Raw genomic sequence first — 27345 nt, 5'->3', positions numbered from 1 at the left:
TTTAACCTTCAATCAATTAGGAGAGTGCATTTTTGGTCCTTTTAACCTTCGATTAATTTGTTCACAAATTTTGATTAACTAAAGGTTAATCGAAATTCTAAAAGACTAAAAGTAATTCAAATACAACATACTTCATACATTAAAAAGGACTAAAAACACACATTTCGACAATTAAAGGTTAAATATGCTTCACTAAAAAACATATAATTTAGGGATTAAAAATGCAAACCCACAAATTTAGTGTATATTTTCTTTTTCTTGTTCCCTACTCCATTTTCACCTATTCCTCATGTATTTGAAATTTTCACGGTCAAACGATAATTTTCAAATAAGTAAAAAACATTTCCGTAAAAAGTGAAAACTTCTCATTGCCAAACAGGTCCTAAATAACAAAGAACCAAAATCAAAATATACCTGCGGTTCCTAAATAACACAAGAACCAAAATCAAAATATACCAATAATTTAGGGACTAAAAATGCAAACCACAAATTCAGTATAAATCCCCTTTTTCTTGTTCCCTACTCCATTCTCACATCTCTTCCTCAAATCCTCTCTGTAAACCCCCCTCCTCCCAAATCAATCAAACAATGGCTTCCCCAATGGTTCTCGACCCGAAACCCGCCCCGGAACCACCAGCAACCCGACCCGATTCCTCCATAACCGAACTCCCCTCCTCCGAAAACGGCGAAGATGACCTATACGCTCGCTTAAAATCACTTCAACGCCAACTCGAATTCATCGAAATCCAAGAAGAATACGTAAAAGACGAACTCAAAAATCTCCGTCGCGAACATTTACGTGCACAAGAAGAAGTTAAACGGATCCAATCGGTTCCGTTAGTAATTGGACAGTTTATGGAAATGATTGATACGAATAATGCGATTGTTGGTTCAACTACGGGTTCTAATTACTATGTTAGGATATTAAGTACGATTAATAGAGAGTTACTTAAGCCTTCTGCTTCTGTTGCGCTTCATCGCCATTCGAATGCTCTTGTTGATGTTTTGCCACCTGAAGCTGATTCAAGTATTTCACTTTTAAGCCAATCGGAGAAACCTGATGTTACTTACAGTGTAAGTGGTTTTTTTGCTTAAATATGTTGTATTATGTGCTTAAATTTGTTGATTAGGGTTTATTATGTGCTTAAATATGTTGATTAGGGTTTATTATGTGCTTGCATATGTTGTATTATGTGCTTAAATGTGTTGATTAGCTAGTCGGAGAAGCCTGATGTTACTTACAATGTTAAGTATTGTTATTTTGAGTTAATTAGGGTTTGTTATTATGTGGAATTTGTTATATACTGCTTATTACAGTAATTATAGCAAATTAGGGCTCTGCATTGTAATTTTAGGAAAATTAGGGTTCTGAATTGTAATTCAAGGAAAAGTAGGGCTCTGAAATGTAACTCAAGGAAAATTAGGGCTCTGAATTGTAATTCAAGGAAAATTAGGGATCTGAATTGTAACTTAATGAAAATTAGGGCTCTGATTTGTAACTCAAAGAAAATTAGGACTGTGAATTGTAACTTAAGGAAAATTAGGGCACAGGAAGAAGTCAAATGGATCCAATTGGTGCTGTTAGTTTAAAATAGGACAGAATAATTATTGTTGGTTCAAACTGATTGAGGATATTAAGTACGATAATGCAATTGTTGGTTCAATGCTCTTGTTGATGTTTTGCCGTATTTCACTAATTACTATGTTAGGTAAGTGTTGTAATTTTAAGCTGTTCAAGTAGGATTTGTGTTTAAATATGTTTATTAGGGTTTATTATGTGCTTAAATGTGTTGATTAGCTAGTCAGAGAAGCCTGATGTTGCTTACAATGTTAAGTATTGTTATTTTGAGTTGATTAGGGTTTATTATCTGTAATTATAGTAAATTAGAGGCTCTGAAATGTAACTTAAGGAAAATTAGGGGTCTGAATTGTAACTTAAGGAAAATTAGGGCTCTTGAATTGTAACTTAAGGAAAATTAGAGGATCAAATGGATCCAGTCACTGCTGTTAGTATTTGATGTTTTGCCACCTGGTTCTAATTACTATGTTAGGATATTGAGTACGATTAACTTAGCGGCTCAAGCTTCTGTCGCGCTTCATTCAAGTATTTCGAAGCTGATTCAAGTATTTCACTTTTAAGCCAATCGGAGAAACCTGATGTTACTTACAGTGTAAGTATTGTAATTTTGAGTTGATTAGGATTTATTATGTGCTTAAATATGTTGATTAGCCAGTCGGAGAAGTCTGATGCTACGTACAATGTATGTGTTGCAATTTTGAGCAGCTCAAGTAGGTTTTATGCTTAAATATGTTGATTAGGGTTTATTATGTGAATCTGTTGTGTAGGGATTAGGTACTGCTTGTTACAGTAATTATAGCAAATTAGAGGCTCTGAATTGTAACCTAAGGCAAATTAGGGCTCTGAGTTGTAAATTAAGGCAATATTAGAGGCATAGGAAGAAGTCAAACAGATCCAGTTGGTGCTGTTAGTAATTGGACAGTTTATGGAGATGATTGATACGAATAACCCTATTGTAGGGTCCACTACGGGTTCTAATTACTTTGTTAGGATACTTGGTATGATTAATCGAGAGCTTCTTAAGCCGTCGACTACTGTGGCTTCGCATCGTCATTCGAATGCGCTTGTTGATGTTTTGCCACCTGAGATTACGTAATGCTTGTTGCAATAATTATTAGTTGTTAGGAATTTATTCAATGAATCAATCAATTAACTATGGCTCAATTCGGAACTAGTTGGTCCGCTATGTGAATCTCTATCTAATTCGCTCATTTTGGCCCATTTCATTCCAATATAGGTCAGTGATTTGTAATTTAAGGCAAATTAAGGCACACAAGGGTGTGGCCTAGTGGTCAGGGTTGAAAACCATGGGGTCTCAGGTTCAAATTCCAGGAGAGACAAAAGTTAGGAAATACATAGAGGAGGCAGGAATGAGAGCATCACTGATATCTCTAGTGTGCACTCTCACTCAATAAAGAATGTATACAGGAGAATGCTTGGGGACTATCCTAAGCTCAGGTGCTTAGAGAAGAAATTAAAATAATAGAACTAAAAGATAAAAAGAAATTAAAATAGACAAAAAAGAAACAAACTAAAAAGTAACCCTGTAATTACACTCAATTCTCAAACCCCCCCTGGAGAATTGGAGAGTGTAATTACACTCAATTTTTACCTAACTGTGTAATTACTTGGTCAAACAAACATGCAAAACTGTGTAATGACACCCAATTCCAATTACCTGGGTGGCTTTTCAAACAGGCCCTTATAGTAGCTTTAACTAACTCACCAAGCATGACTTCTCCCATATCACGTCATCACATATGACATTGTTACTATCCTACTGCCAATAGTTCCATTTACAGCTAGCAGTCTCTGAAGACACGTGAATCCTCTGCAAATTCTCCATACATGTTTTGGAGAAGCATTTTGTCAACTTCTCTATTAAATATCTGAGTATATTCTCTACAGAGCTCGTCCCAGTCGATTTTCTCAATGCCTCCATGCAAGACTTGGCGACACAAAACGGACATCAACCAATATTTCGTTTTTTTCTTTGAAGTCATTTCTTCTTTCTTTGGTAGATAAAAAGAAAAGATCGGAAAATATGACTCGATCTTTTTAAAAGATCGGAAAGTTCACCAATTTATGTTGGTATAATATTTATAAAAATAAAAGATCGGAAAAAATGACTCGGTCTTTTTAAAAGATCGGAAAGTTCACCAATTTATGTTGGTATAATATTTTAAACTCTTTTTTCCGATCTTTTCTTTTTGTCTACCAAAGAAAGAAGAAATGACTTCAAGAAAAAGACGAAATGTTAGTTGATGTCCGTTTTGTGTCGCCAAGTCTTGCATGGAGGCATTGAAAAAATCGACCGGGACGAGCTCTGTAGAGAATATACTCAGATATTTGATAGAGTTAGTTAACAAAAAACCCATCGACGACACACAATTGCTTCTTTCCAGAACTCTTGTTCCATGTATGGAGAATTTGCAGAGGATACACGTGTCTTCAGAGAACTGCTAGCTGTAAATGGATATTATTTGCAGCAGGATAGTAACAATGTGATGACGTGATATGGGAGAAGTCTGGTTTTACTGCAATTTAAATTTACAATTAAAATGACGGTGCAAAAAATGGTGAGTTAGTTAAAGCTACTATAAGTGTTTTTTTTTTTTTTTTGTTTGTGGTAATTAAATTTTTATCACCAAGTATAAAAACTGTACAGATTAGTGAAAAACAAAATACTATATCCCACCCCTAAGCATCTATCCTTCTCTAAGCTAAGTAGGATAATGATCCAGACATTTATTCCACCTACTTAACTTTGGCTGAATACTCCCACGACAGTAGACCTCTTGAATAATTCTCCTAACAATTACATCACACATTCTTTTCTTTCCCGGGAAGATAACTTGATTTCGCTCTTGCCATAGGTAATAGATACTCCCTGTTAAGGCAAGCCTGTATACAATAGCTCTAGAGCTGTTCCCCCTATAATGTGCCTCAGCCAAGTGAAGTTCTTCTGGCCATTCCTGTGGTTGTCTGCTGAGCCCTTGCCATTGTAGTATTTTGCTCCACACAAATGTAGAAGTAGGACACTTGAAGAACATGTGTGCAAGTGTTTGAAGGCTCTCATTGCATAAAGGACAAATAGGATCCACATTCATCCCCCATTTAACCAGTTTATCCTTGGTGACAGTCGAGTGTGAGCAACTAAGAACTCAATGAGTAACCACTTTGGAGGTGCAGGTGTGTTACAGAGTAGCTTTCTCCAGCTAACCTTAGGATAGTCCCCAAGCATTCTCCTGTATACATTCTTTATTGAGTGAGAGTGCACACTAGAGATATCAGTGATGCTCATTCCTGCCTCCTCCATGTACTTCCTATCTGTGCTAGCCTTGGTGGATAGAGTTGCCTGGCAGGTATCCCGGGGAATTAGTCGAGGTGCACGCGAGCTGGCCCGCATAACACGGTTATCAAAAAATTAAGGCAAATTAGAGGCTTTCTGAGTCTCATACATTTTTCGGCATAGAATTATCTTAGAGGTCCTGAAGCTTCATCACAATAATAATAGTTAAAAAAAATTCCGTAGCTTAATTTTGAATTTTGCATATTGTAGCATCAAATTCATTTAGCTCGTACATTCGGAAGCCAATTCTCGTTAGAGTTTATGACCAGATTACCAATGGAAACAGCTATATGTTTTTGTTGGGTGTAAAAGAATATCTGTAGTTATGGAGCAAGTTGTAATCTCCATACTAGTTGGTACTATGGCTTTTCTAGGGTCCTATTAATTGGCTTGCTGTAGAGCTGGTCAACAGGTCAAGTGGCTTTTCAGGGCACATTCTCTATACTTGAGATTAGTTTTGTTTTTTGGTTATGCACTGAAGGAAAGTAGTTGTCGTGTATGCAAAGGTTCGATCAACATTTTATTCTTGTAGCCTTCAAAAGCTCTTTGGAAACCTTCCTTGCAAATTATTGCTAGAGTGCTAAAGGGGCTTTCTTCCAAGCTTTGTGAAAAGGAGTTATTATAGCCTTCAAAAGCTTTATGATTACATTTCCTCAAATTATCCACCTTTTCACAAGCTCACTATTTATTTGTTAGTTTTTGAGGTTATGTTTTTTTTGTAACAACAGGATATTGGAGGTTGTGACATACAAAAACAGGAAATCCGTGAAGCTGTTGAGTTACCTCTGACTCATCATGACTTGTACAAGCAGATTGGTATAGATCCTCCCCGTGGTGTGTTGCTCTATGGTCCACCAGGCACTGGGAAAACTATGCTTGCAAAGGCTGTAGCACATCACACCACGGCAGCCTTCATTAGGGTTGTTGGCTCAGAATTTGTTCAGAAGTACCTCGGTGAGGTATGCATTGAAGTCTTATTTTATGCATCAATATAATTTAATTCACCAGTGTAAATGTTTGCTTAATCTATCTTAATAGCATGATATCCGATGGAGTTTTTAGTATAAAGTGTTTGGATCTTGAATCTCTTGCCTATGACTTTCCAATTTCATAGGTAGTACTAACCTTGATCAAGAGCGAGAATAAGGCAACTAACTAGTTTACTATCTCCATTGAAGTTGTATGACCTAAATGGCTAAATGTTCTTTATGAGGATTCACTAGACGATCATCTAGCATAGGATGTTGGTTTATTTAGTTCTTTAAATTTAGAAACCACATGAAAGATGATACTCTATCCAATTTCTGAATTAAGAAAGATCAAGACCATCGCAACTAAAGAAGAATTATGTTGACTGAGGGGCATAGTTCTGCAAGTGTAGGGATAGATGTCACCCTTCACTTTTTAATAAGTTGGCTTCAGCAAACCTATCCAATATATATCCAAGTTAAGGACAAGTCTAAGTAAACAATTAGCAGAAGAGCGTATGATCAGCATTGTCATGTATGCTTTTACCATCCTAAACTCAGTAGGTCCTTTATGCCTAAGATGCACTTCTTAAATCTCACTGTTCTCACTGACAAGTAACAACTGTATAAAAGTTGAGCACTTTTGGTGATAAATAATTAATTTGTGACCATACAGCAGCTTAAGTAGCATGTTTGAAAAGTAAAGAGCTAAACCCTATATTGGCTCTCTGACGTTAGTAGTACCCATCTTTAAGGCCAGTTGCATTCTACCCTCTTCAAAATAGAAAATGAGGTCCACACGACTCTCCAATTGCGTAAAAATGTTAAAAAGAAAGATTCAACAACAGTACACAAGAATGTGTCCTTCATAATATTCTGGGTGGCTTTTCCGTCAGTAATCTTGATATATTAATAATGAACTAGATAACACAGGATCAATAAAAGCAAAATGTTCACTGCATGAAGATTTTTCAATGTCTGAGAACAATCTTGAGAATCGGTGGATCCATGATGCACTTTCTTTGTTTGCTGAATAAATTTAAAAGGTTGCAGTTACTGGTTCCTTTTAAAATTTATATTATAGCTAGGCTGGCAGGAGGTTTTTGTGGCTAAGTCGAATAGTCTTTTATTCAGTAGTTTACTTATTCTTGAATCCAAAAAATGACTTTTATTCAGTATTTACTTATTCTTGAATCCAAAAAATGATCAAAGTTTTGATGTCTTGCATTAGGTAAAGAAGCTTTCTGGAAACAACATAATTTTACTTTCAAATCAAATGCGTAATAGTAACAAGTCATTTATAAATGTCTTTTTGTATTTGATTAAGAAGAGAATTTTGTATTATTTTTTGTATTTTAGCAAAGTAGCTGACCTCTTTTCTCCCAAAGTAAATCCTTACTGAAGTTTATGTAAGTGTTTTCTCTGTAGAAATGTACATTTGGAAATTTTTTTGGGTATTGTAACATTGCTACAATGTCAATCCCAAGCACTACATTTTCAGTTTCCAAAAAAAACATTGCTATGATGTCTGTCACACCAATAATCAATTCACCTTCATTCTTTGGTTTATGGGCTAAGTCGCACGTGTAATTTAGCTCTGAAGAAGTCAAGACCTCTCTCAATAGTGAATGGCTCAATAGCTTTGTGTTTTTTTTTTTTTTTTTTTTTTTTTTTTTTTTTTTTTAAAATTAACTTTGTGTTTCTTTGATTACCTTTTTCCTCAAAATACAATCCCTTTCCAGATCCTGTCACTAGAAAGTAGGATAGAATGTCCTGTAAATTCCTCCATAGAATGATTAAACTTTTACTTCCCTTTTCAAAAAAAAAAGGGGAGGAGGATAGAGAAATGGACTTCTCCTGCCTCAATCATCTTGACTAGGAGAACATTTTGCACACATCTTTCATGTAAAATTGGCTGTTGAAATAGATCTTGCTTTTTGCACACTAATCTAGTAAGACAGTTCAGTTATCTGGCCAAGCAGTTCTGAATTCAATCATGTTGGCAAGTCTCTATGCAACTTCAGATCGACTACTTTATTCCCTTTGAGATTCATTTCTCTTCTTGTCTGGAGAATGACGATTATTTCAAACTGTGTACATGAAGAGTGATGAGACGCCATTTGTTTCTATTACTCTACTTTATCTCACTTATCCACTGATTGTTGCAGGGCCCACGAATGGTTCGTGATGTCTTTCGCCTTGCCAAAGAAAATGCTCCAGCAATCATATTTATTGATGAGGTTGATGCAATTGCTACTGCTAGGTTTGATGCTCAGACTGGAGCTGATAGAGAGGTCCAGCGTATCCTCATGGAGCTACTAAATCAGGTAGGCTTCTATACATAGTTATAAAGTGTTTCCAGAATAACACAAGATCCTCCATTGTTTGACGAGCCACTTTTTCCCGCGTTGTATTCTGTAGATGGATGGGTTTGACCAAACGGTGAATGTGAAAGTTATTATGGCAACCAATAGAGCCGACACACTGGACCCTGCACTTTTACGTCCTGGAAGGCTTGACCGTAAGATTGAATTTCCTTTGCCTGATAGACGTCAAAAGAGGCTCGTGTTTCAGGTGGGTTTTGGAGAATCTTATACTCATGCTGTTTTCTTCTTCATTCTCCTTCCCTAAAAAGAAATGGAGGAACATATTGCAGGAAGAAGTTTAGATTGATGGATATCTTTTCGCGGCACTCTTTATGTGTTTCATACAAATGAACAAAATTAACATTGGATTGTTTTATGGCAGGTATGCACTGCTAAGATGAACTTAGGTGATGAGGTCGACTTGGAAGATTATGTTTCTCGCCCTGATAAAATCAGTGCTGCTGAGGTTTGTCTCTTATCTCTATACTTTTGTCGTGGGAGATTGTCAGATGCTTTGGTGTACTGACAGAACTGTGGAAATCAGGGTTCTAGGTCCAGTTATTGTTCTTCATTTTGGTTGCAACTGTTTTTTTCTTCACTTTGGCTAGACTGAATTATTATGTTGTGGCTACTAATGTGAAATGAACATGAATTGAAATCACAGTGTGTTGCAATATCTGCAGATCACGGCTATCTGTCAAGAAGCTGGTATGCATGCAGTGCGCAAGAATCGATATGTCATACTTCCCAAGGACTTCGAAAAGGGTTACAGGACCAATGTGAAGAAGCCTGACACTGACTTTGAATTCTACAAGTGATTGTTGTTAAAGACTAAGCAAATATGTGTGAGATTTATTATGTATGCCCCTGTACGTTTTCTTTGTAGTGCTCATCTGTTGAATTTCTAATGGCTGTTTCTAGCCTTTCAGAGTTTTAGGGCGATGGTTTGTTCGTTTAGAAAGTGTTAGTAGGCAGTATATGGTTGAATTTATGTGCAGCATTCCAATTTGCGATTTCACTTGCTTTCTCAAGCTTTTAATTATTCTCATGGTGAGGTTGGTTCACTGAGATTATTTTGAGCCCTTTCCACTGCTGCATTTTCTGTCGGATGTTCTATTGCTCCACATCTCAATCTGCAGTGATGCACCAGGTACCTCGTTTACTTGTGATAATGGACTGCGTATCATCAAAGATGTAATGGCCACACTCAGTTTGAGCTGGCCAGAACGAACTTGATCTGAAATATCTTGAGGCTTCATTACAGATAAAACCATTTCAATCTTCGCCAACCGAGTCAATGGGGGTACTTGATTGTTCAGGAAAAAGGCTGGAGGGATGGGGAATGCATTTGAGAATATATCTGTATATTGTGTTGCTGTAAAGTTTTCATGGGGGATTTTTTCTATTAATATCCTTAGTATAACGTTAATGTTAGAGTTAATTTCTAGAAACAGTTTTTTGGAGAACACTCAGGTGCTGCTACTGCAATGACAATGAGTATGCATCAGTCCGAGGGAGTAGGGGGCTAACTATATGGATCTTCGTTGTCTGTCTTAAAATAAATAAAATAAATTTTCGTTGTTCGTCTTACAAACAACATACCCACTAAATCCCATACGTCGATCAGGTAGGATAAAGTGTACGCAAACTTTATCCCTACCTTGTGGAGGTAGAGAGGTTATTTTTGAAAGACCCTCGGCTCAAGCGCATCAAATTAAAATAGTTATGAATGAGAGAAATGGTGATGAAGAAAACATGTCAACTAATACAACAAGCACAAAGACAAGAATCGCAACAATAGCGTCATGTGGTAACAGATATCAAAAAAGCTGATACTACGACATACACGCTCTAGACTACCATCAAGCCTAGCGAGACCACACTCAATTACCTAATAACCTTTCGCCCTAATTCACGATCTTTATATTTCATACCTTCCTCTCTAAGGTTATGTCCTAAGTAAGCTGAAGTTGTGCCATGTCATGTCTAATCATCTTTTCCAAATACTTCTTTGCCCTACCTCTATCTCTCCTCGTACCCACTTTATTCAACATCTCACAACTTTTTCACTGAGGTATCTGCGCATCTCCTCTTCACATGCCCAAAGCATCTAAACCTCATCCCCCTCATCTTATCCACCACAGAGGTCACTCCCACCTTGTTCCTAATATATTCATTCATAATCTCATCTCTCGCAGTATGCACACACATGCATCTCAACATCCTTATTTTCACAACTAGCATCTTCTAAACATGAGAGTTTTTGACTGGCCAGCCTCCGCCCCATATAACATAGTCGATCTAAGTCTAACCACCATTCTATAAAACTTACTTTTAAGTTTTGATGGTACCTTTTTTTACTGACAAGACTTCGAGGGGCGGGGGGGAGGAGCCTTCATTTCATCCACCCTCCACTAATACGATGTGTGACATCATTGTCAATCTCTCAATTTCCTTGGATTAGAGCCCAAGTGTTACACCCCGGATTTTTGCACATTAAAGTCGCATCATGAGTCAGTCGACGCAAGTTCAAAAGAAATTATATTGAGGTTAAAAGGGATTGAGCTTATTAATATAAAGGGCTATAAGAGTCTCTAAAAAATATTAGTAAGTGACGGAAGGTTTGGAGGGTGAATGAATCAAAGAAGGATGAGTTTCGTCAAAAGTCGGCAAGTTGGGAATACGATAACTTGTACTTTTGGGTGAGATTAGGAGTGCTTCACATGCTAAGCAAGTAATAATATGAAGTATTTGAATCGTCTCTTGTCAAGTTCGGAAGTCAAACGAGTTTTAATACGAAAGTCGACAAAGGGCGTCGCAAGTTAAGTTTGTAAATTTCACTGAAATTTGGGTCAGATGTCTCCGAGCTTTTCTCTCAATCTAATTGGAGTTATAGGGTGATCCACCTATTAAATCGAAGATCTACGAGTCTAGTTTCCAGCGCATTTAACCGTTTATCGATACGAGATCGGACTAAAGAGAAATTAGCATTTCCGTCCAGGGACGCAAGTTACTTTTAAGTCGGTGTTGCCTAGCTCAACATATATAAAAAGCCCCAAATCATTTTCAACAAGACCAAACCTAAGACACCACCCAAACCCTCTCAAACATTCCTCCATGATCCATGAACATATCAAGGAGCTAATCAATCCATCTTAACACAACAAAGACCGTGGCAATCACGAAACCTTCATTTCTCCATAAATTCGCTTTTCGGAAGAAAACGTCATCTTGAAGCAACCATATTCATTGTGGGAATCTAAGGTATGTTTTATCCTCTTAATCATCTCTTTATGATTCTTCAAATATTTAATCTAAGAAATTTGGAGGAAAATCCCGTATGAATAAGTTATGGTTAAACTTGAAGCTTCTTGTTGAGCTATTTGTGTTGGGTTTTGTTGTATTGTTTGGAGTTATGATGGTATGGATTGAATCATGGTAGTAAGAAGGAGTAGAAAATTAGGTTTTTGGACAAAGAAGCTACACTACGAAAGAGCTTGAAACTTTCTCCTAAATGAAGATTTTTATTGGCTACATGCTCAAATTGATCTCGAATTGTTCGTATCCTACAATTGTATAACAACTCCAATAACAAGGTATGTGGGGCTTTCTATTCTCTTTGTGGCCTAGATTTAATATGACACAAAAATTGTTCCGTTAACTTGGATCGATCGCGTTCCATGATAATTGAGCTGACCCATACTTCATCTATGACTTGTACTAAGTATATTTCACGTTCCATATCTCCTTTTAGTTATCGATTAAAAGACTTTCCGTTCAAATCGATTATGTTCCAAAATGGTTAAGCAAATAGCTTGTATTGAAGTACCTTTCGCATTTCATATCCCTCTTGTTTATCTGAAGAATGATATTCGTTACGATCTTCACGTTAAAGTTGATTTGATTGTACTCCTTTAATTGAGTTAATCCTTATCTTCTTGTTTATTGCCCAAAGGTGACGCCTCCCGATTCCTTCAAAAAGTTGTGTCACTTTTTGCTTTGTGTATAATTCATAACAAGATGTTTCCTCTTTTATTTCTTTGGCCTATTGATTAAAGAATGATGAACGTATAACGATAGTCGGAGGATAACAACGATAGGATCCAGGTCTTTCCTTGCACTTATATATATGTATTTATTTTCACCGCACTAAAGATGTGCACCTAGATGTGCCTTTCATTACTACACGTACATACAGATTTATTATGATGAGTTCACCCCACAGAGGGATATATATTGTTATATGATATGATATGATATGTTATAAGCCTCCACCATGAGGAATGATTTTTACGAACATACAGTTATATTCATGTTGTGGTTCGAAGTTTAAATGTTATTTATATTTTTTATGATTACACTCCACCCTACAATTTAGTACATTAAAACTTAATTGGAATTCAAATAGGATGCATGCATGTATATCGGAGATCTTTTAGTACTCTTAGAGGCTTACAACTATTAGTTAGTGTAGATGTGTTTCGTTGTTTATCTACTATTAATATTACGATAATTTTATTGATAGAATTAGAAGGCGGAGAAAAGATTGGATACAGAATAAATGCACTCACAAAACTTCAATAACTTATCCTTTTCAATAACACCCTCAATCATTGTTTGTGTTTATCTTTGAGATAATATTTCTTGTATGTGGATTTTATATAGATCTTTTCTTCATTATTGCGTGTTTCTCTTTGAGATAATTTTCTTGTATGTGATTTTGGTTTAACTTGTATCTTTTTAACACCCTCAATCATTATTGTTTTATATTGATGAAACGGTGCATGCGGAGGTCAATGTAGGACATGACAAATCATCTCAAGTTTTTTGTTTTTGTCTTATAGATATGTGTTACTTATACTTTTCTGTTGAAATTGGTCATTTTTAATTATGTCTACATCTGTATCTTAGCATGAACATCTTCGTGATACTCATCTTGCAGATATGTTGAATTTTGTGACGTGCATTCAATTTTTGCTAAAAGTGGTTGGTTTACAATTGTTTTATATAACCCGTTTTAGTTTCATTTTTCCAGGTATCTTAACACCATACTCCTATTTCACTTTTCCATTTCAACCAACCAATTTTGATTCTTTGTGTAACATCTTCAATCATTTTTTTTTGGAACATCAAACCTAAATATCTAAATTGTCCAAAAGGGCCATTTTGAGCCACTTTAGTAATGATTGGGGTAGCTCAAGACCAACTTTAAAAAAAAGGATGAAGTTATTCAATTTCATATAGTTCAGAAGCAATTTTGACTCTTTTCGGTAAAAGAAAATAGAATGTTTATATACACATTACTAATTTTTAAAATGCTAAGGAATAATAAAATTTCGAAAGATGTAAGCAATGAGATATTTAACGATGTTGTTCACATCAAAAAAAAAAAAAAAAAAAAAAAAAAAAAGAAACACTATGTATTACTGTAATTTCCTTGCTGTCTCGCATGTTTCATGCTCCTTTTAGGTAAAGATGATTGACAAGTGGGACTTGTTCCCTCATTATTTCTTTAATAAGATTCTTTGCTTTGATTAAGTAAACAAACCCTTGCATTATTCATGTGAATATTCTTGCATTATTGACCGTGGCTACGTGTGACACATTATAATTATATTTTACTAGTAATATATTTGCGTATCTTTTGAGTAAACTTCACACATAGCCACTTTTCAATCTTTGTATGTGAAAGATATATGATGTTTTTCATTTGTTGGTGAAATGTTAAGAAATTATTATGTAATTCTACCCGTGAAATTTGAAATTTCATGACAATAGTTATTTTCTAAAAATAGGACTAAAATGTGTTTAGTAATCACTATTGCTACTGAATTTCCGTTGACAAAAAAAAAAATGAAATTTTATGCCTTTTGAAAACAGTCTCTACCTACCTCACAAAGGTAGGGGTAGTGTCTGCGACTTTCAGGGGCGGATCTAGCCTATGAAGTGGGGGGTTCAATTGAACCTCCAACTTTCGATACGGGTATAAATTTATGTGTAAAAAATTATTAAAATTATATAGATAGTAGATATGAATCCATATTTTTAAAATATAACGAGTTCAATACTAAAATGCTTAAGATTGAATCCATAGAATCTAAATCTTGGATCTGCCTCTGGCGACTTTGTATAAATACTACATACTACCTTCTCTAGACTCTACTTGTGGGACTACACTGTATATATTACTCTAGACTCCACTTGTGAGACTATACTGTATATGTTGCTGTAAAAAATGATATTCTATACCCGTCAATAATTTGAATAAAAAATGATTCTATAATTATTTTTTTGTGCTTTATTTAATTTTCTTTTGTTAATTTCAGCTAAGTTTTTGAGAAAAAAACAATATAAATTAAAACAGTATTTATAATTGACAAAAATATCTTCCCAATTTTCATTGCCGACTCCACCATTTTTTCCCATAATTTGGAATGAGGGTCCTACAAGATTCCAATTCCCACCGAAAGAAAATACGGTCTGTGCATTTTCCTTTTTCTTCCTTGTGGTTGGAGTATAAAGATTCCATTTTGTCCTTTTTAGGGAAAAAAGAAAAAGCATATGAATAAGAAAGAAATAAAAAAAAAAAAAAAAAAAAAAAAAGAATCAGATTCGGAGCCAAATTTGTAAAATACAAAGTTAGAAAAATGCAATATTTGAAACTTTGAAAACCAAAGTGCGAATCATTACATTTGTCTTAGAGTTTGCAAACAATTTTGGAAAAATAACTATTACATTTGTTTTAATTTATATAGTGACTTTTAATTGAATATGAAATTTTTAAAAGAACGAAATAATGTAAATAATCCTAGTCTTTATGCCATGAGATATTTGTGGATATACAAAGCATGGAATTTATTAAATTTTAAAAAAGAAAATTATTTAAATATAAAAATACATCATTCTTTTCAAATAGACTAATAAGCGATAATATCATATAAATTTGAATAGAGGAAATAGTAACAGTTATGGTTTTGTATGTTTATATTGATTTTGCAAAAGAATAACTCTTTTTTCCCTCAAGATGTTCTAAATTAGTTCTTTCTGAAATTTCTCTGAGCTAGAATTTCTAAATAGGTAACTTTTTAAAAAAAATCAAAAACCAAAATTTGCAAAAATTTATTTTTGCAAAATCCAAAACAAATATCAGCTTTAGTAAAGACTTGGTGAATTTTTTTATCTCCATAAAAATGTTATTCATGTACTATGTTTATATTTTAAGTATATTAATTAATTATAATTAAATCACTAAAAGTTTATATAATGACACGTGTCATATATGCACGGTTGTAAACATTGAATACCAAGCTCAAAACTAGAGGTGAATGTACAACAACAATATCGTACTAGTCTAATTCTAGAAGTGGGTCTGGGAAGAGTGTACGCAACCTTACCCTTACCTTGCGAAGGTAGATAGACTATTTCTGATAAGTCCTCGACTCAAGTAAAGCATGACAAAATCAAGTATCAGAAGGAAATACATTAATGAAGCACTCATGTTGAATGTAACGGAGAAGAGAACAAGGACAACAACAAATAATACGATAACTGAAGCAAATGAAATAGCAAATAATAATAAAATCGAAGTATAAGGAAAATCTAGGCATCACTCGACTACCTACTAGTATACTATCCTAATCTAGGATCATGTCCTCCATAAGGTGCAAAACTAAAAGCGAATATACCGTAATAATTACGAGTTTACTTGAACTTGATAATTTCAACTCAAATTGTTATATGTTCATGGAAATTTATTAAATTTCAAACCTGATAAATTAAGGGGTCGTTTGGTAGCTGGTTAAGAGTAAGTTATTCATGTATTAAAATTCTGCATAAGTAATAATGTGTTTGGTAGCTAGTTATGAGGTGATTTATTTATGTATAAAATTAATACGGTATTTGGGTTGCAATTTAGAAACCCGCATAACTAATACATGCATAAGGCATCTATGAGGAAATCTACGTATTATTTTATGCCGGAAAAAAGTGAAATTAATTAATAAGTGAATAACTAAACCCTGCATAAAATAATTCATATATTTCCTCAAAACTAATCCATGTATTACTAATACCTGTGTTTACATGGAAAATCGGTACTGTTGAACTTGTATACGAGGTCAAGGACACGTGGATCAATGTAACCAAAATTATGAAATAACAAGTAATAATTAACAAGATAAGTGAAAGTAAAGCATACCTAGTTATGTAGCACCCTTGGAGAAGCTTTGAGTTAGAGTCTCCGAGCGGTGAATCACCGCGAATTAAGCAAAAAAGAGCAAATTCTAAGAATAATATGAATACTTTGTAGCTCTGTATAATGTTTCAGATGTCTTACAATAGAATGAGTACCTCTATTTATACTAGAGCTATGGGGTGCATGATCCACAAATCATGCCCTCTTCATTGCCAATATTAATGTCAAAAGTAATAAAGGGATTTAATGCTATGACAATGAATGGCAATGAAGGGCAATAATGCACATTTAAGACCGGAGGAAAACTTGGAGTTTCTTGTAACGGTTGTACATTGAATGACGTTTGACCGGTGAGTTGGCATGCTTCTCCGGACCTTTTGTAGTTTATGTCTCAGGTAGCGGCTGCCAAGTTACTCCTCCGGAGAGTCGTTATGCTTTCCCAGAGCCCCTTGCTTGCTGACTCAAATCTGACATGTCACCATCGCCATGTGTCATTCATTGATAAGTCCACTTGGTGTCGACAAATTTTACCCTATACAGATAGTCTCCCCTCTTTATGATTACTCGCTCAGATGTGATCAGGAAGTGGAAAATTTTTCCCATCTCGCCAGAAACTCATGTAATCACCCTCCCGCCCCACCATGGGGCTAGGACAATTGTGGTATCATTGTGACCCACTTTCTTATATTAATTCACTTAAATCTTTTCTGTTAGAACTTACATTTCAGATATGATAAACACTACCTGTGACCAAGTTCATTTCACTACCGGAAACAATGATGAAGCAACTGCCCCCGAAAACGGTCTAAATCAACGGGTTACAGAGGAAATAACGCGAGCTGACAAAACCCCCTAAGAAGCAATGCAAATCGTGAGGGAGCAACAACGGTCACTGATGGAGGAGATGAAATCCCTAAGGCAAACTATCTCAGCTCTTTCTAGCAATCCAAACGCCAGAGTCAGAAGGCCCGGGGGACTCTTCTGGCACCAACTGTCGGAAACAATACACCCAGTGGAGACCGAACTGAGGAAAGAACCGTTGGGAATGAAGACGCATCCGAGAGCGCAACCGTCCGAGATGATCCTTTCCGAACACAAGTCTTGCAATTTATGAAAGACATAACTGATAAGGTGAATAAAAACGCTAAAGAAACGGAAAAGAATGCGAAGGAGTTGCAAGCCCGTATGGATCAAGTCCCGGGCACTCCGCCAGTCGTAGAGGGTCCAAATGCAAAAAGATACAACCAGCGGGCATATAAGCCCGAAGTCGCGACAAAGTTGATCCCAAAAAGGTTCAAGATGCCAGACATCCCTAAGTATAACGGGACGATAGATCCGCAGGAGCACATAATGGCCTACACCATGGCTGTCAAGGGAAATGACCTAAAATCGAATAAGATTGAGTCGGTCTTGATCAAGAAGTTCAGCGAGACATTGGCTAAAAGGGCTTTAACCTGGTATTCTCTTTTGCCCGAACACTCTATTGATTTACTTGATATGCTCAGATATATGTTTATTAAAGCACATGCTGGAGCCTGAAAGGTGCGAATGCCAAAAGGTGAATATTTTTTTGCATATTACAAGGGGAGACCGAGCTGCTTGGTGACTTCATCACCCGATTTCAGAAGGAGCGGATGTTGTTACCAACAGTTCCGCGTGAATGGGCCACCGAAGCTTTCACTATGGGTCTTAACCCTCTGAGTTCGGATGCTTCACAGAAACTCAAAGAAAATCTGCTAGAGTTCGAGGTCATGACATGGGAATATGTTCACAATCGGTATGCGTCGAAGATTTGTGTAGAAAATGAGCAAGTAAATATACCGACATGTTCTAAGGCCCGGAGTCAAGGTCAACTGAACTTTGATTAGAGGCATTCTAGACACTAGTTTGAACCATACCCATCAGGACCAAGGATCGATAGAAGGCAGTAGAGTTTCCGGAATGAGTCAATGGAAAGTAACTCAGAGGAAGAACAGTAATGTCTACGGACACTGGGGACTGCTATATCAAAGCAGCGAAAACCGCAACAATAAGTACCGGAAGCATTTGAAGATGGCTCGGAGCAGTGACTAAAAAAAAAGGAGGCAACTGTGCCCAAATGCATCACGTTCGAATAAGATACTGGAGATAGCCCGAATTGGCTCCGGAATAATAAAGAAAAGGACTGGAGACTGCCAAATCAGTCTGAGGAGAAATAGAAGGAATCAGAATCAGGAACCGGCTAGACCCAATAGATGTCAGCCCGGCCGCAATTCTCGTGCGAGGTATTTTTATTCATTTCATGTAAAAATGTTGTATATGTAAAGTTGTAAACGCTTGTGTACGTCCAAGTAATGGAATGAAGCAAAACTTACGCCTTCTAAACATTCTCGTATACGTCGGAATGAAACGAAATCATTCTTAAATTTGCTCACGCTTAAAAGAAAATAAGGATTACAAAGTCGAACAATTATGCCTAAATGAACAAGAGATGTCCTTTTCATAGCACCGAAATAAAATGGCCCTCTTTTATAAAGTCGTCAAGTTAAAAGGCCAAAGCCGAATGCTTTGATTCCCGGTCGTAAAGTTAACTGGACATGTTATTCCGGACTTTATCAGAACCAGAAGATTTAAATTCGTGGTCATTAACATCCTCGGTTTCCAAGACTGCGATGTTATAAAAGTTTCGGGTATAACTAAAAACCCTAGATTCATAAACACTACAATCAAAAGTTTTGGGGAAAACTAAAAACCCAAGAATCAGACTCAAAGAAAAGTTTTGGGTACAACTAAAAACCCAAGAGTTAAGACTCAAAGATTAAAAGTTCCGGATAAACACTAAAAATTCGAGATCAAGCTTTCTATAGTGATGGTACTTTTTCAGCACCAGCCGGCCGTTGACAGAAGAAAAAACAGTAGCAGAGTTGTCATCTAAATCCCTAAGTCCAGTACTCTTTTTTCCTTTGCCCGATTTTTGTCCCAATTAGGTTTTTCCGGCAAGGTTTTTATGAGGCAGGCAGCAGGGTGATTACATGACTTTCCGGCAAGAAGGGAAAAAACTTCCACTTCCTTGTCATATCTGAGCGAGTAATCGCAAAGTGAGGGGACTATCTGTATAGGGTAAAATCCGTCGACACCAAGTGGACGTATCAAAGGATGACACGTGGTAATAGTGACATATCAGATTTGAGTCAGCAAGTGAGGGGCTCCGGGAAAGGATAACGATGCTTCATAGGAGTAACTTGGCAGCCGCTACAGGAGACAGAAACTACAAAGGATCCGGAGAAGCATGCCAACTCACCGGTCAAACATCATTCAATATACAACTGTTACAAGAAACCCCAAGTCTTCCTCCGGTCTTAAAGGTGCATTATTGCCCTTCATTGTCATTCATTGCCATATCATTAAATCTCTTTATTACCTTTGGCATTAATATTGGTAATGAAGAGGGCATGATTTGTGAATCATGCACCGTATGGCTCTAGTATAAATAGATGTGCACATCTCATTGTTAAGATCATCTGAAAATATATACAAAAATTACCTTGCTCTTGGGTCCTGATTGCTTTTGTTCAACTAAGCAAAGATCTGATTGTTGCTTGTCCGGAGACTCTAGCTCAAAAGGTTCTCCAAGGCCCAGGCTACACATCTAGCTTATACTTTACTTTCAATTGTCTCGTTAATTATTACTTGCTATTTCATAATTTTAATTACATTAATTCACGTGTCCTTAACCTTGCGTATAAATTCAACCGTACCAATTTTCCGTGTAAACAACTTGTATAACTCTAACAAGCTATCAAACGACCCCGAAATATTGTAATATATTAAGTAATATTCTATCCCTGCCCAAAACCCTATAGTAGTACTGTAGATAGGAAAAACAAGAAGGGAACGTATAAAAGCTAGCGTTGATTGTACGCCAAAATAATGATGACTTTCTAGAACATGTTTAGTGGACCCCACTCTTCCTCTGAGTGTGAGTATTTAAACACTCCAATTTTCCCATATTTCTACTTCTCTCTTCCAAATAATATAAATACTATTATTGGCTCAAAAAAATATTTCTTTTTTTCCACCAGCTCTGCTATCTCCGTCTCCTTCAATTTTCAAGTCAATCAAAATTCACTTAGGTACTTCAAAAATCCTAAAAATAATTTCATATATCAGATCTATTTTTTTTTTGAAGGATAAATTAGATTTTGGATACTGTATATTTACAATTTTTTTTTTTTTTTTTTTTTACATGTACAAATATGTTTTATAAGCTCAAAGTAGTATTTCTTTCCTCCATCCACTTGAATGTATGTTTCTATTTAACAATTTTAAGCAGATCTAGTTGTTTTGAAGTTTTCTTTTTAACAATTAATTAAATTTTGGATATTAACAATTAATATATGTATCTATTAGCTCGGAATTAAACAGATCTATTTTTTTTTTAAAACAATTAATGAAATTTTGTATACAATTAATTCAATTTCCATCACTCAAATCCACGTGTCTCTTGACAATTTTATTACCTTCAGGTACTTGTAAAACCTTAAAAAATTCATATGAATCTCTATTTGTTAGAAATTAAACAGATCTGGATTTTTAATTAGATTTTTAACAGTTAATTATGATTTAGAAGTTAGTTGATTTTGAGCTTACTAAGGTTTACTTTACATGCAGTTTTTAATACTCTTTTTAACTACATATATAAATATGTGATGTGAGCTGAAAGACATTATTTGTATTTGGATATCCACTTGAATGTACCTTTTTATTTAAGGAATGAAACAGATCTAGTTTTTTTTTAAATTTTTAAATTAGCAATTAATTAAGGTTTTTTTCACTTTATTTGGAATATTTGGTTGTTTGAATGTATTGAAAGTGAAGGTGAAAAAAGTGAAAACGAGGTTTTAGGTGATTTTCAAATTTTAAATACAACTTTAAGTTGTATTTGGAATTTTCATGGTTAAACATTGATTTCAAATTAAAGTGAAATAATTTTCGGGAAAAAAGTAAAATTCTCATGGCCAAACGGGTCCTTAGAGTCACTGGAATGCTATATGTTCGATTTTTGATATTTTTTTAACCTATAAAATTATGAATGTATAGTTCTATTTAAGGAATGAAGTAGATCTAGTGTTTTTTTTTTTTTTTTTTTTTTTTAAATTAGCAATTAATTAGGTAAGTAGGCTTTTGGCCATGAAAATCAAACATTTTTCACTTTATTTGGAATATTTGGTTGTTTGAATGTATTGACAGTGAAAGTGAAAAAAGTGAAAACAAGGTTTTAGGTGATTTTCAAATTTTAAATACAACTTTAAGTTGTATTTAATTTTCATGTTAAACATTGATTTTTAAAGTGAAATAATTTTCATTCTCATGGCCAAACGGGTCCTTAGAGTCACTGGAATGCTATATGTTCGATTTTTGATATTTTTTAACCCATAAAATTATGGATGTATGGTTCTATTTAAGGAATGAAGTAGATCTAGGGTTTTTTTTTTTTTTTTTTTAAATTAGCAATTAATTAGGTGAGTAGGCGTTTGGCCAGTGAAACATTTTTCACTTTATTTGGAATATTTGGTTGTTTGAATGTAAAAAGTGAAAAAAGTGAAAACAAGGTTTTAGGTGATTTTCAAATTTTAAATACAACTTTAAGTTGTATTTAGAATTTTCATGGCTAAACTTTGATTTCAAATTAAAGTGAAATAATTTTCGGGAAAAAAGTAAAATTCTCATGGCCAAACGGGTCCTTAGAGTCACTGGAATGCTATATGTTCGATTTTTGATATTTTTTAACCCATAAAATTATGGATGTATGGTTCTATTTAAGGAATGAAGTAGATCTAGGGTTTTTTTTTTTTTTTAAATTAGCAATTAATTAGGTGAGTAGGCGTTTGGCCAGTGAAAATCAAACATTTTTCACTTTATTTGGAATATTTGGTTGTTTGAATGTATTGACGGTGAAAGTGAAAAAAGTGAAAACAAGGTTTTAGGTGATTTTCAAATTTTAAATACAACTTTAAGTTGTATTTAGAATTTTCATGGCTAAACTTTGATTTCAAATTAAAGTGAAATAATTTTCCTGAAAAAAGTAAAATTCTCATGCCCAAACAGGTCCTTAGAGTCAGTGGAATGCTATAGGTTCGATTTTTGATATTTTATAACCTATAAAATTATGTATGTATGGTTCTATTTAAGGAATGGAACAGATCTAGTATTTTTTTTTTTAATTAGATTTTGGATACGTCTCTTAGCTCAAATTTAGGATTTAGAGTCGGTGGATTCGGAGGTAGTACGATTTATTAATATGTGATAATTTTAGTATGTTTTTTACCTATACAAATATCAGCTATGTTGCTCGGACTCTTCAAATATGCGTCGGATCCTCCAAAAGTAGTGCATTTTTGGAGGATCCATCGCGGGTCCGGCAACATTTTAGGAGAGTCCGAGCAACAGGCAGTATTTGTATATATTCACTTGAATGTATGGTTTTATTTAAGGAATGAAACAGATCTAGGTTTTTTCTTTGTTATAGTGGATTTGGAGGTAGTACAGTTTACTATATCTGCAATTTTAACAATTTTCTTTGACCTATACGAATATGTTTGACAAGCTGAAAGCAGGATACTCAAATGTATGGTTCTATTTAAGGAATGAAGCAGATCTAGTTTTATTTTTCAACTTGAAACTATTAATAGTTAATTATATCCTGTATGTGTCTCTTAGCTGAAAGATTCAGGATTTAGAGTCGATGGAATAGGAGTTAGTAAAGTTTACTATATGTGCAAATTTTAACAATTTTCTTTTAGTGATACAAATATGTGTCCAGAGCTGAAAGCAGTATTTATGTATATATCCACTCTAGTGTGTGGTTCTATTTTGGGAATGAAACAGATCTTTGATTTTTATCGTATGAACAATCGATTAGATCTTGTATGTTTCTTTTTAAGGTTTAGAGTTAGTAAATTTAGAGCGAGGTTTGTTATATTTACATATCGTGTGTAACACGTTAGCCTATATAAGTTTGCTAGTCGGTATGTTATTAATTGCTTAGATCTGCTCATGATTCCTTTGTTTTTTTTGTGTGGTTTGACTTTTTTTGATTGTCGGTTTTGTGAAATTTGAAGATCTATGGTTTCTAGTAAAAGATTTTTTTCATTTGAATATCATGTCAGGGTTTGGAGTTGAAGGTATAACGGCTAGTTGATGGCATCGAAGAGGATATTGAAGGAGCTGAAGGATCTGCAGAAGGATCCTCCCACGTCATGCAGTGCTGGTATGTTAGCTGAAATATTTCATCCATTGTTCAATTTATTGGTTTTCTGGGGTTATGTGTAGTGTTTTCTTGGCCAACAGAATGGTATGTATTGCATGATACTGTGCTTGGTAGGGTGTTTGTATTGGAGTCTGCCATATAAAAAATGGATCTTTCAGCTTCTTTTTGTTGATAATGGTTCAAAGTGTCATAGAGTTTATCACGTTTATTCCAAAACAACAACATACCCGGTGAAATTTTGTTTTTTGTACAATGACATAAATTGGCGGTGAAGCTTTCTGCTGTTTGATATAATAAGCAGAATGGCATGATGTAAGTGTTTGTTGATGTTCCATTCTGAGTTGTGCATTCCAATTGAATGTGGAACAGATCTTTTTGAACATTTTGGTCACTCTCGCAACTCTTTGTAACTTTGCCATGGGAAGAAATGATGTAGTTGATTACCCCATAAGACCTTGACAATTAATAAGTGAAGAGTAGTACCTCAAATTGTGTCATTTTTTCTCATACTTCACTTTTCCTTCATTCCCAGTTTGATTGGTGTTATGATCTATATTTGGCCTCCTAGGTGTAGTATTATTCTCTAAGGATTGGGTTAGGCCTTAGATGATGTTGATTTTGATGCTTCCTTCACCATGGCTTTTCTCTTGTTCTGCTCCTCTTCCATCGGTAAATAACAAAAGAAATACTAAAATGGAAAGACGTCATGGCGGGAAACCTTTGTGGAATGTCATTATGTGTAAGGGAATGCACCCCAGATGTCGTACTTTTCTGTTTACAGTCACCACCTAATAGAGAACTTTATGCTCATGCTCACTAGCATATTTGGTTTTAATACAGGTCCAGTGGCAGAGGATATGTTCCATTGGCAAGCAACCATCATGGGGCCTACAGATAGCCCTTATGCAGGAGGTGTATTTTTGGTTTCAATTCATTTCCCTCCGGATTATCCTTTCAAGCCCCCAAAGGTATACTTTAGCTCCAGAAGATTCCCTGTCTTTACTTTTGTGTTTACTTCATTTTTTTTTTGGGGATCGAGTTGGATGAGGAGAGTAATCATGCGCATATGCATGTGCACACACACACACACACACATATATATATATATATATATAGATCCTTAGAAAATCCATATCAAACATATGAGTTCTTAAGAACTTTGTTGTGCTGCCATGTATGTTTTGACAGAATTAACTAACTCAAAAACTCTCTTCATTTTATTTGTGGTAACAGGATTGACAGAATTAGCTAACTCAAAAACTTCCTCCTCGTCTTTTTATTTATGGTAACAGGAGTTCGTTAGTATTCAAATTGATGATATTTGGTAATCAAAGCAAGTGTATCCCTCTGGCCCTCTTAGAACTTACCTCTCTACTCATTTCCACTCAAAGCAACTCTTGATTGGTAATATTTAGATTTATAAATAAACTTAAGTCACAATTTCAAGGGATAAGTTTTAAGGAGTTAGAAAAGGGAAAGGAAAGTGAGAGACTAAACCTAGAAATAAATAGGATTGGTTTGTAGAAACAAAAAAGGAAAGAACTTAACCAAATTCAAAAGGATTAGGAAAAAGAGATATTACCTTTTATGGGTACTAAATTTTGATTTGCGTTCCGTAGGCATTCACAGACATTAACATAGCACAATATTTATGACAACAGATTGCTATAATTTCCTTTTAATAAACTTTAGATACCCTCAATACCGTAATTCTGTTCTTTGCTTCTGGAGTTCTTTGAAGTTTGCTGACCTTTCCTCGGTTCTCTTTATTTTTATTTCAACTAAGGAGCTGACTTCAGTTTGCTGTTAGAAGAACAAGTTAACCTATGTAGAAGTTTTTTAGTCTGGCATCAAGCATGTTGTTTCTTTTGAGAACTTAATTATCGGAATCTGAGATGGTGATTTTAAAAATGATTTTTTTTTTTTTTTTTTTTGCTGTTTCAGGTTGCTTTTAGAACTAAGGTTTTCCATCCCAACATCAATAGCAATGGAAGTATTTGTCTGGATATTCTTAAGGAGCAGTGGAGTCCAGCATTAACCATATCGAAGGTTTGGAGCTTAGCCTTTCTTTTCATCGCCCAGTTTAATGCTGTTTTTTCGCCTTAGATTGCTCTTTTAAAAGAATCCAAATCATATATTGATACTTGTAGTTCTCAAAGATGATTATGGTAGTGTGGTGCATAGTGATCATTGAATTATCCATATCATTTGTATCAAGATTTTTGACGCCTGTACAAACTTGATCTCTTCTTTTTGAAGAAATACTACTTGGGGCTACTAGAACCATGGCTTAGGGTCAGCAGATGATCCTACTTGAAATATATTACAATCTCTATGCGTAGTAGTGAAAGCCACCTAATAGTGTACCAAAATCTGGCAAAAATGTGAAACAAAATTTCATACTTCAGTACATTGTTGATAATCCATCTTTCTACTTATAAGTTTGATAATATCTGGTTAAAATGCTCAAAGACATGATAGTTTAACCAGTATATAATTAATATCTGATGCTTTGGAACGTTGTGATCTCACGCAGAATGTCTGTGTTTACTGGTTTGACAATTTGCTAAGAGAAAGGCGAGTGGGGAGAAATGCTATCTTGTTTGCTTAATAAATAAAGTGGAGTAATTGACTGTTCCTACTTTGGCATTATAAAGGTTTAATTTTGTTATTTTGTGTGGCGATTCTAACCTCTTGGACGAATATTGAGTTGATATGCATAGATCTCCATTCTATCAGTATCCCTCCTATCTCCTTTGATGCAGCTGACTTATTTTCTCGATGAGAGTTTTGAATGTTTCATTTTAAGTGAAGCAAGAACCGAGGAGCTTGGGTTTTTATCTGTTTGATCCCTTTTAAGATACCTTTGTATGTGAAGGTGTAACCAGTTCAGTGATATGCTTTCAGGTCCTGTTGTCCATCTGCTCTCTATTGACTGACCCAAATCCAGATGATCCACTTGTACCAGAAATTGCTCATATGTACAAGACTGACAGGGCCAAATACGAGACCACTGCTCGTAGCTGGACTCAGAAATATGCTATGGGATGATGTGCAAAGTCGTCTCCAGGCATGTCTGGGACTTTTGTAATGCAATGTCTTATTGTGCTTGGGGTGAATGAATAAATTCCGCTAAAGAACAAAGTTTTCTTCTTAAATCTCCCTTATGTGGGTTGTCAAGGAACGGGTCTTTTCAATTTGTGAATATCTATTTGATGACTAGTAAGGGAGAAACTGCAATGTAATTCTACTTTGTTTGCCAGTTTGACATGCGTCTTTCCCGTAGTTTTGCTAACAAATATGAACTGTCAACCTCAGGTCTTATCTGATACTGCAATCTTAAAAATGATAACAAGCAAGTTTGTGCTACGAGCGAGTACATGACTCTAAAGTACAAACACAGATGGTTCAAAGGAGTTAGTATTTAATAGCTTGAGAAATTTGGCTTTTTGTACTATGGCATAAGTTTTGTGAGGTTTACCTAAATTTGACAACTGCATACCAAGATCATGAATAATGTAGGTTTTTGGGTTCCATCAATTTCACTTGTCAAACGTAGACTACATATATTTCACAATTGAAATTGGTGGAACCAAGATGCTGAAAAATATAAGATTCTGTGTTTCGTAAATTATGC

The 27345-nt window shown here is 35.1% G+C and overlaps 2 protein-coding genes across 4 annotated transcripts; both read left to right on the top strand.

Moving 5' to 3' along the window:
* Positions 1-538: 538 nt before the first annotated feature.
* On the top strand, positions 539-9278 carry LOC132050509 (26S proteasome regulatory subunit 6B homolog). Its single transcript, XM_059441776.1, has 6 exons — positions 539-1074; positions 5660-5890; positions 8068-8226; positions 8321-8473; positions 8648-8731; positions 8949-9278. Exons 1-6 carry the CDS (start codon positions 589-591, stop codon positions 9081-9083), a joined length of 1248 nt encoding a protein of 415 aa, XP_059297759.1. The 5' UTR covers positions 539-588; the 3' UTR covers positions 9084-9278.
* Positions 5145-26993, top strand: LOC132050512 (ubiquitin-conjugating enzyme E2-17 kDa). 3 transcript variants are annotated; one of them, XM_059441780.1, is made up of 5 exons: positions 5145-5157; positions 23608-23708; positions 24549-24676; positions 25653-25757; positions 26616-26993. In XM_059441780.1, exons 2-5 carry the CDS (start codon positions 23639-23641, stop codon positions 26757-26759), a joined length of 447 nt encoding a protein of 148 aa, XP_059297763.1. In that variant the 5' UTR covers positions 5145-5157; positions 23608-23638; the 3' UTR covers positions 26760-26993. The 3 variants fall into 3 exon arrangements, with proteins under 3 accessions (XP_059297763.1, XP_059297761.1, XP_059297762.1); XM_059441778.1 differs by lacking the exon at positions 5145-5157 and adding an exon at positions 20422-20571; XM_059441779.1 differs by lacking the exon at positions 5145-5157 and adding an exon at positions 20824-20964.
* Positions 26994-27345: the final 352 nt, after the last annotated feature.

Source organism: Lycium ferocissimum, chromosome 3 (assembly GCF_029784015.1).
Source record: "Lycium ferocissimum isolate CSIRO_LF1 chromosome 3, AGI_CSIRO_Lferr_CH_V1, whole genome shotgun sequence".
Lineage (NCBI taxonomy): Eukaryota > Viridiplantae > Streptophyta > Magnoliopsida > Solanales > Solanaceae > Lycium > Lycium ferocissimum.
This window is presented reverse-complemented; position numbering and strand designations above follow the sequence as displayed.

What these genes read in the sequence shown, in the direction of transcription:
- LOC132050509 (XM_059441776.1), top strand. Translation starts at nt 589, where the DNA reads ATGGCTTCCCCAATGGTTCTCGACCCGAAACCCGCCCCGGAACCACCA. An exon ending in AAAAGAGGCTCGTGTTTCAG is followed by an intron (nt 8,474 to 8,647) that starts GTGGGTTTTGGA and finishes GTTTTATGGCAG; the next exon opens with GTATGCACTGCTAAGATGAA. An exon ending in ATAAAATCAGTGCTGCTGAG is followed by an intron (nt 8,732 to 8,948) that starts GTTTGTCTCTTA and finishes CAATATCTGCAG; the next exon opens with ATCACGGCTATCTGTCAAGA.
- LOC132050512 (XM_059441780.1), top strand. Translation starts at nt 23,639, where the DNA reads ATGGCATCGAAGAGGATATTGAAGGAGCTGAAGGATCTGCAGAAGGAT. An exon ending in TCCCACGTCATGCAGTGCTG is followed by an intron (nt 23,709 to 24,548) that starts GTATGTTAGCTG and finishes GTTTTAATACAG; the next exon opens with GTCCAGTGGCAGAGGATATG. An exon ending in CAGCATTAACCATATCGAAG is followed by an intron (nt 25,758 to 26,615) that starts GTTTGGAGCTTA and finishes ATATGCTTTCAG; the next exon opens with GTCCTGTTGTCCATCTGCTC.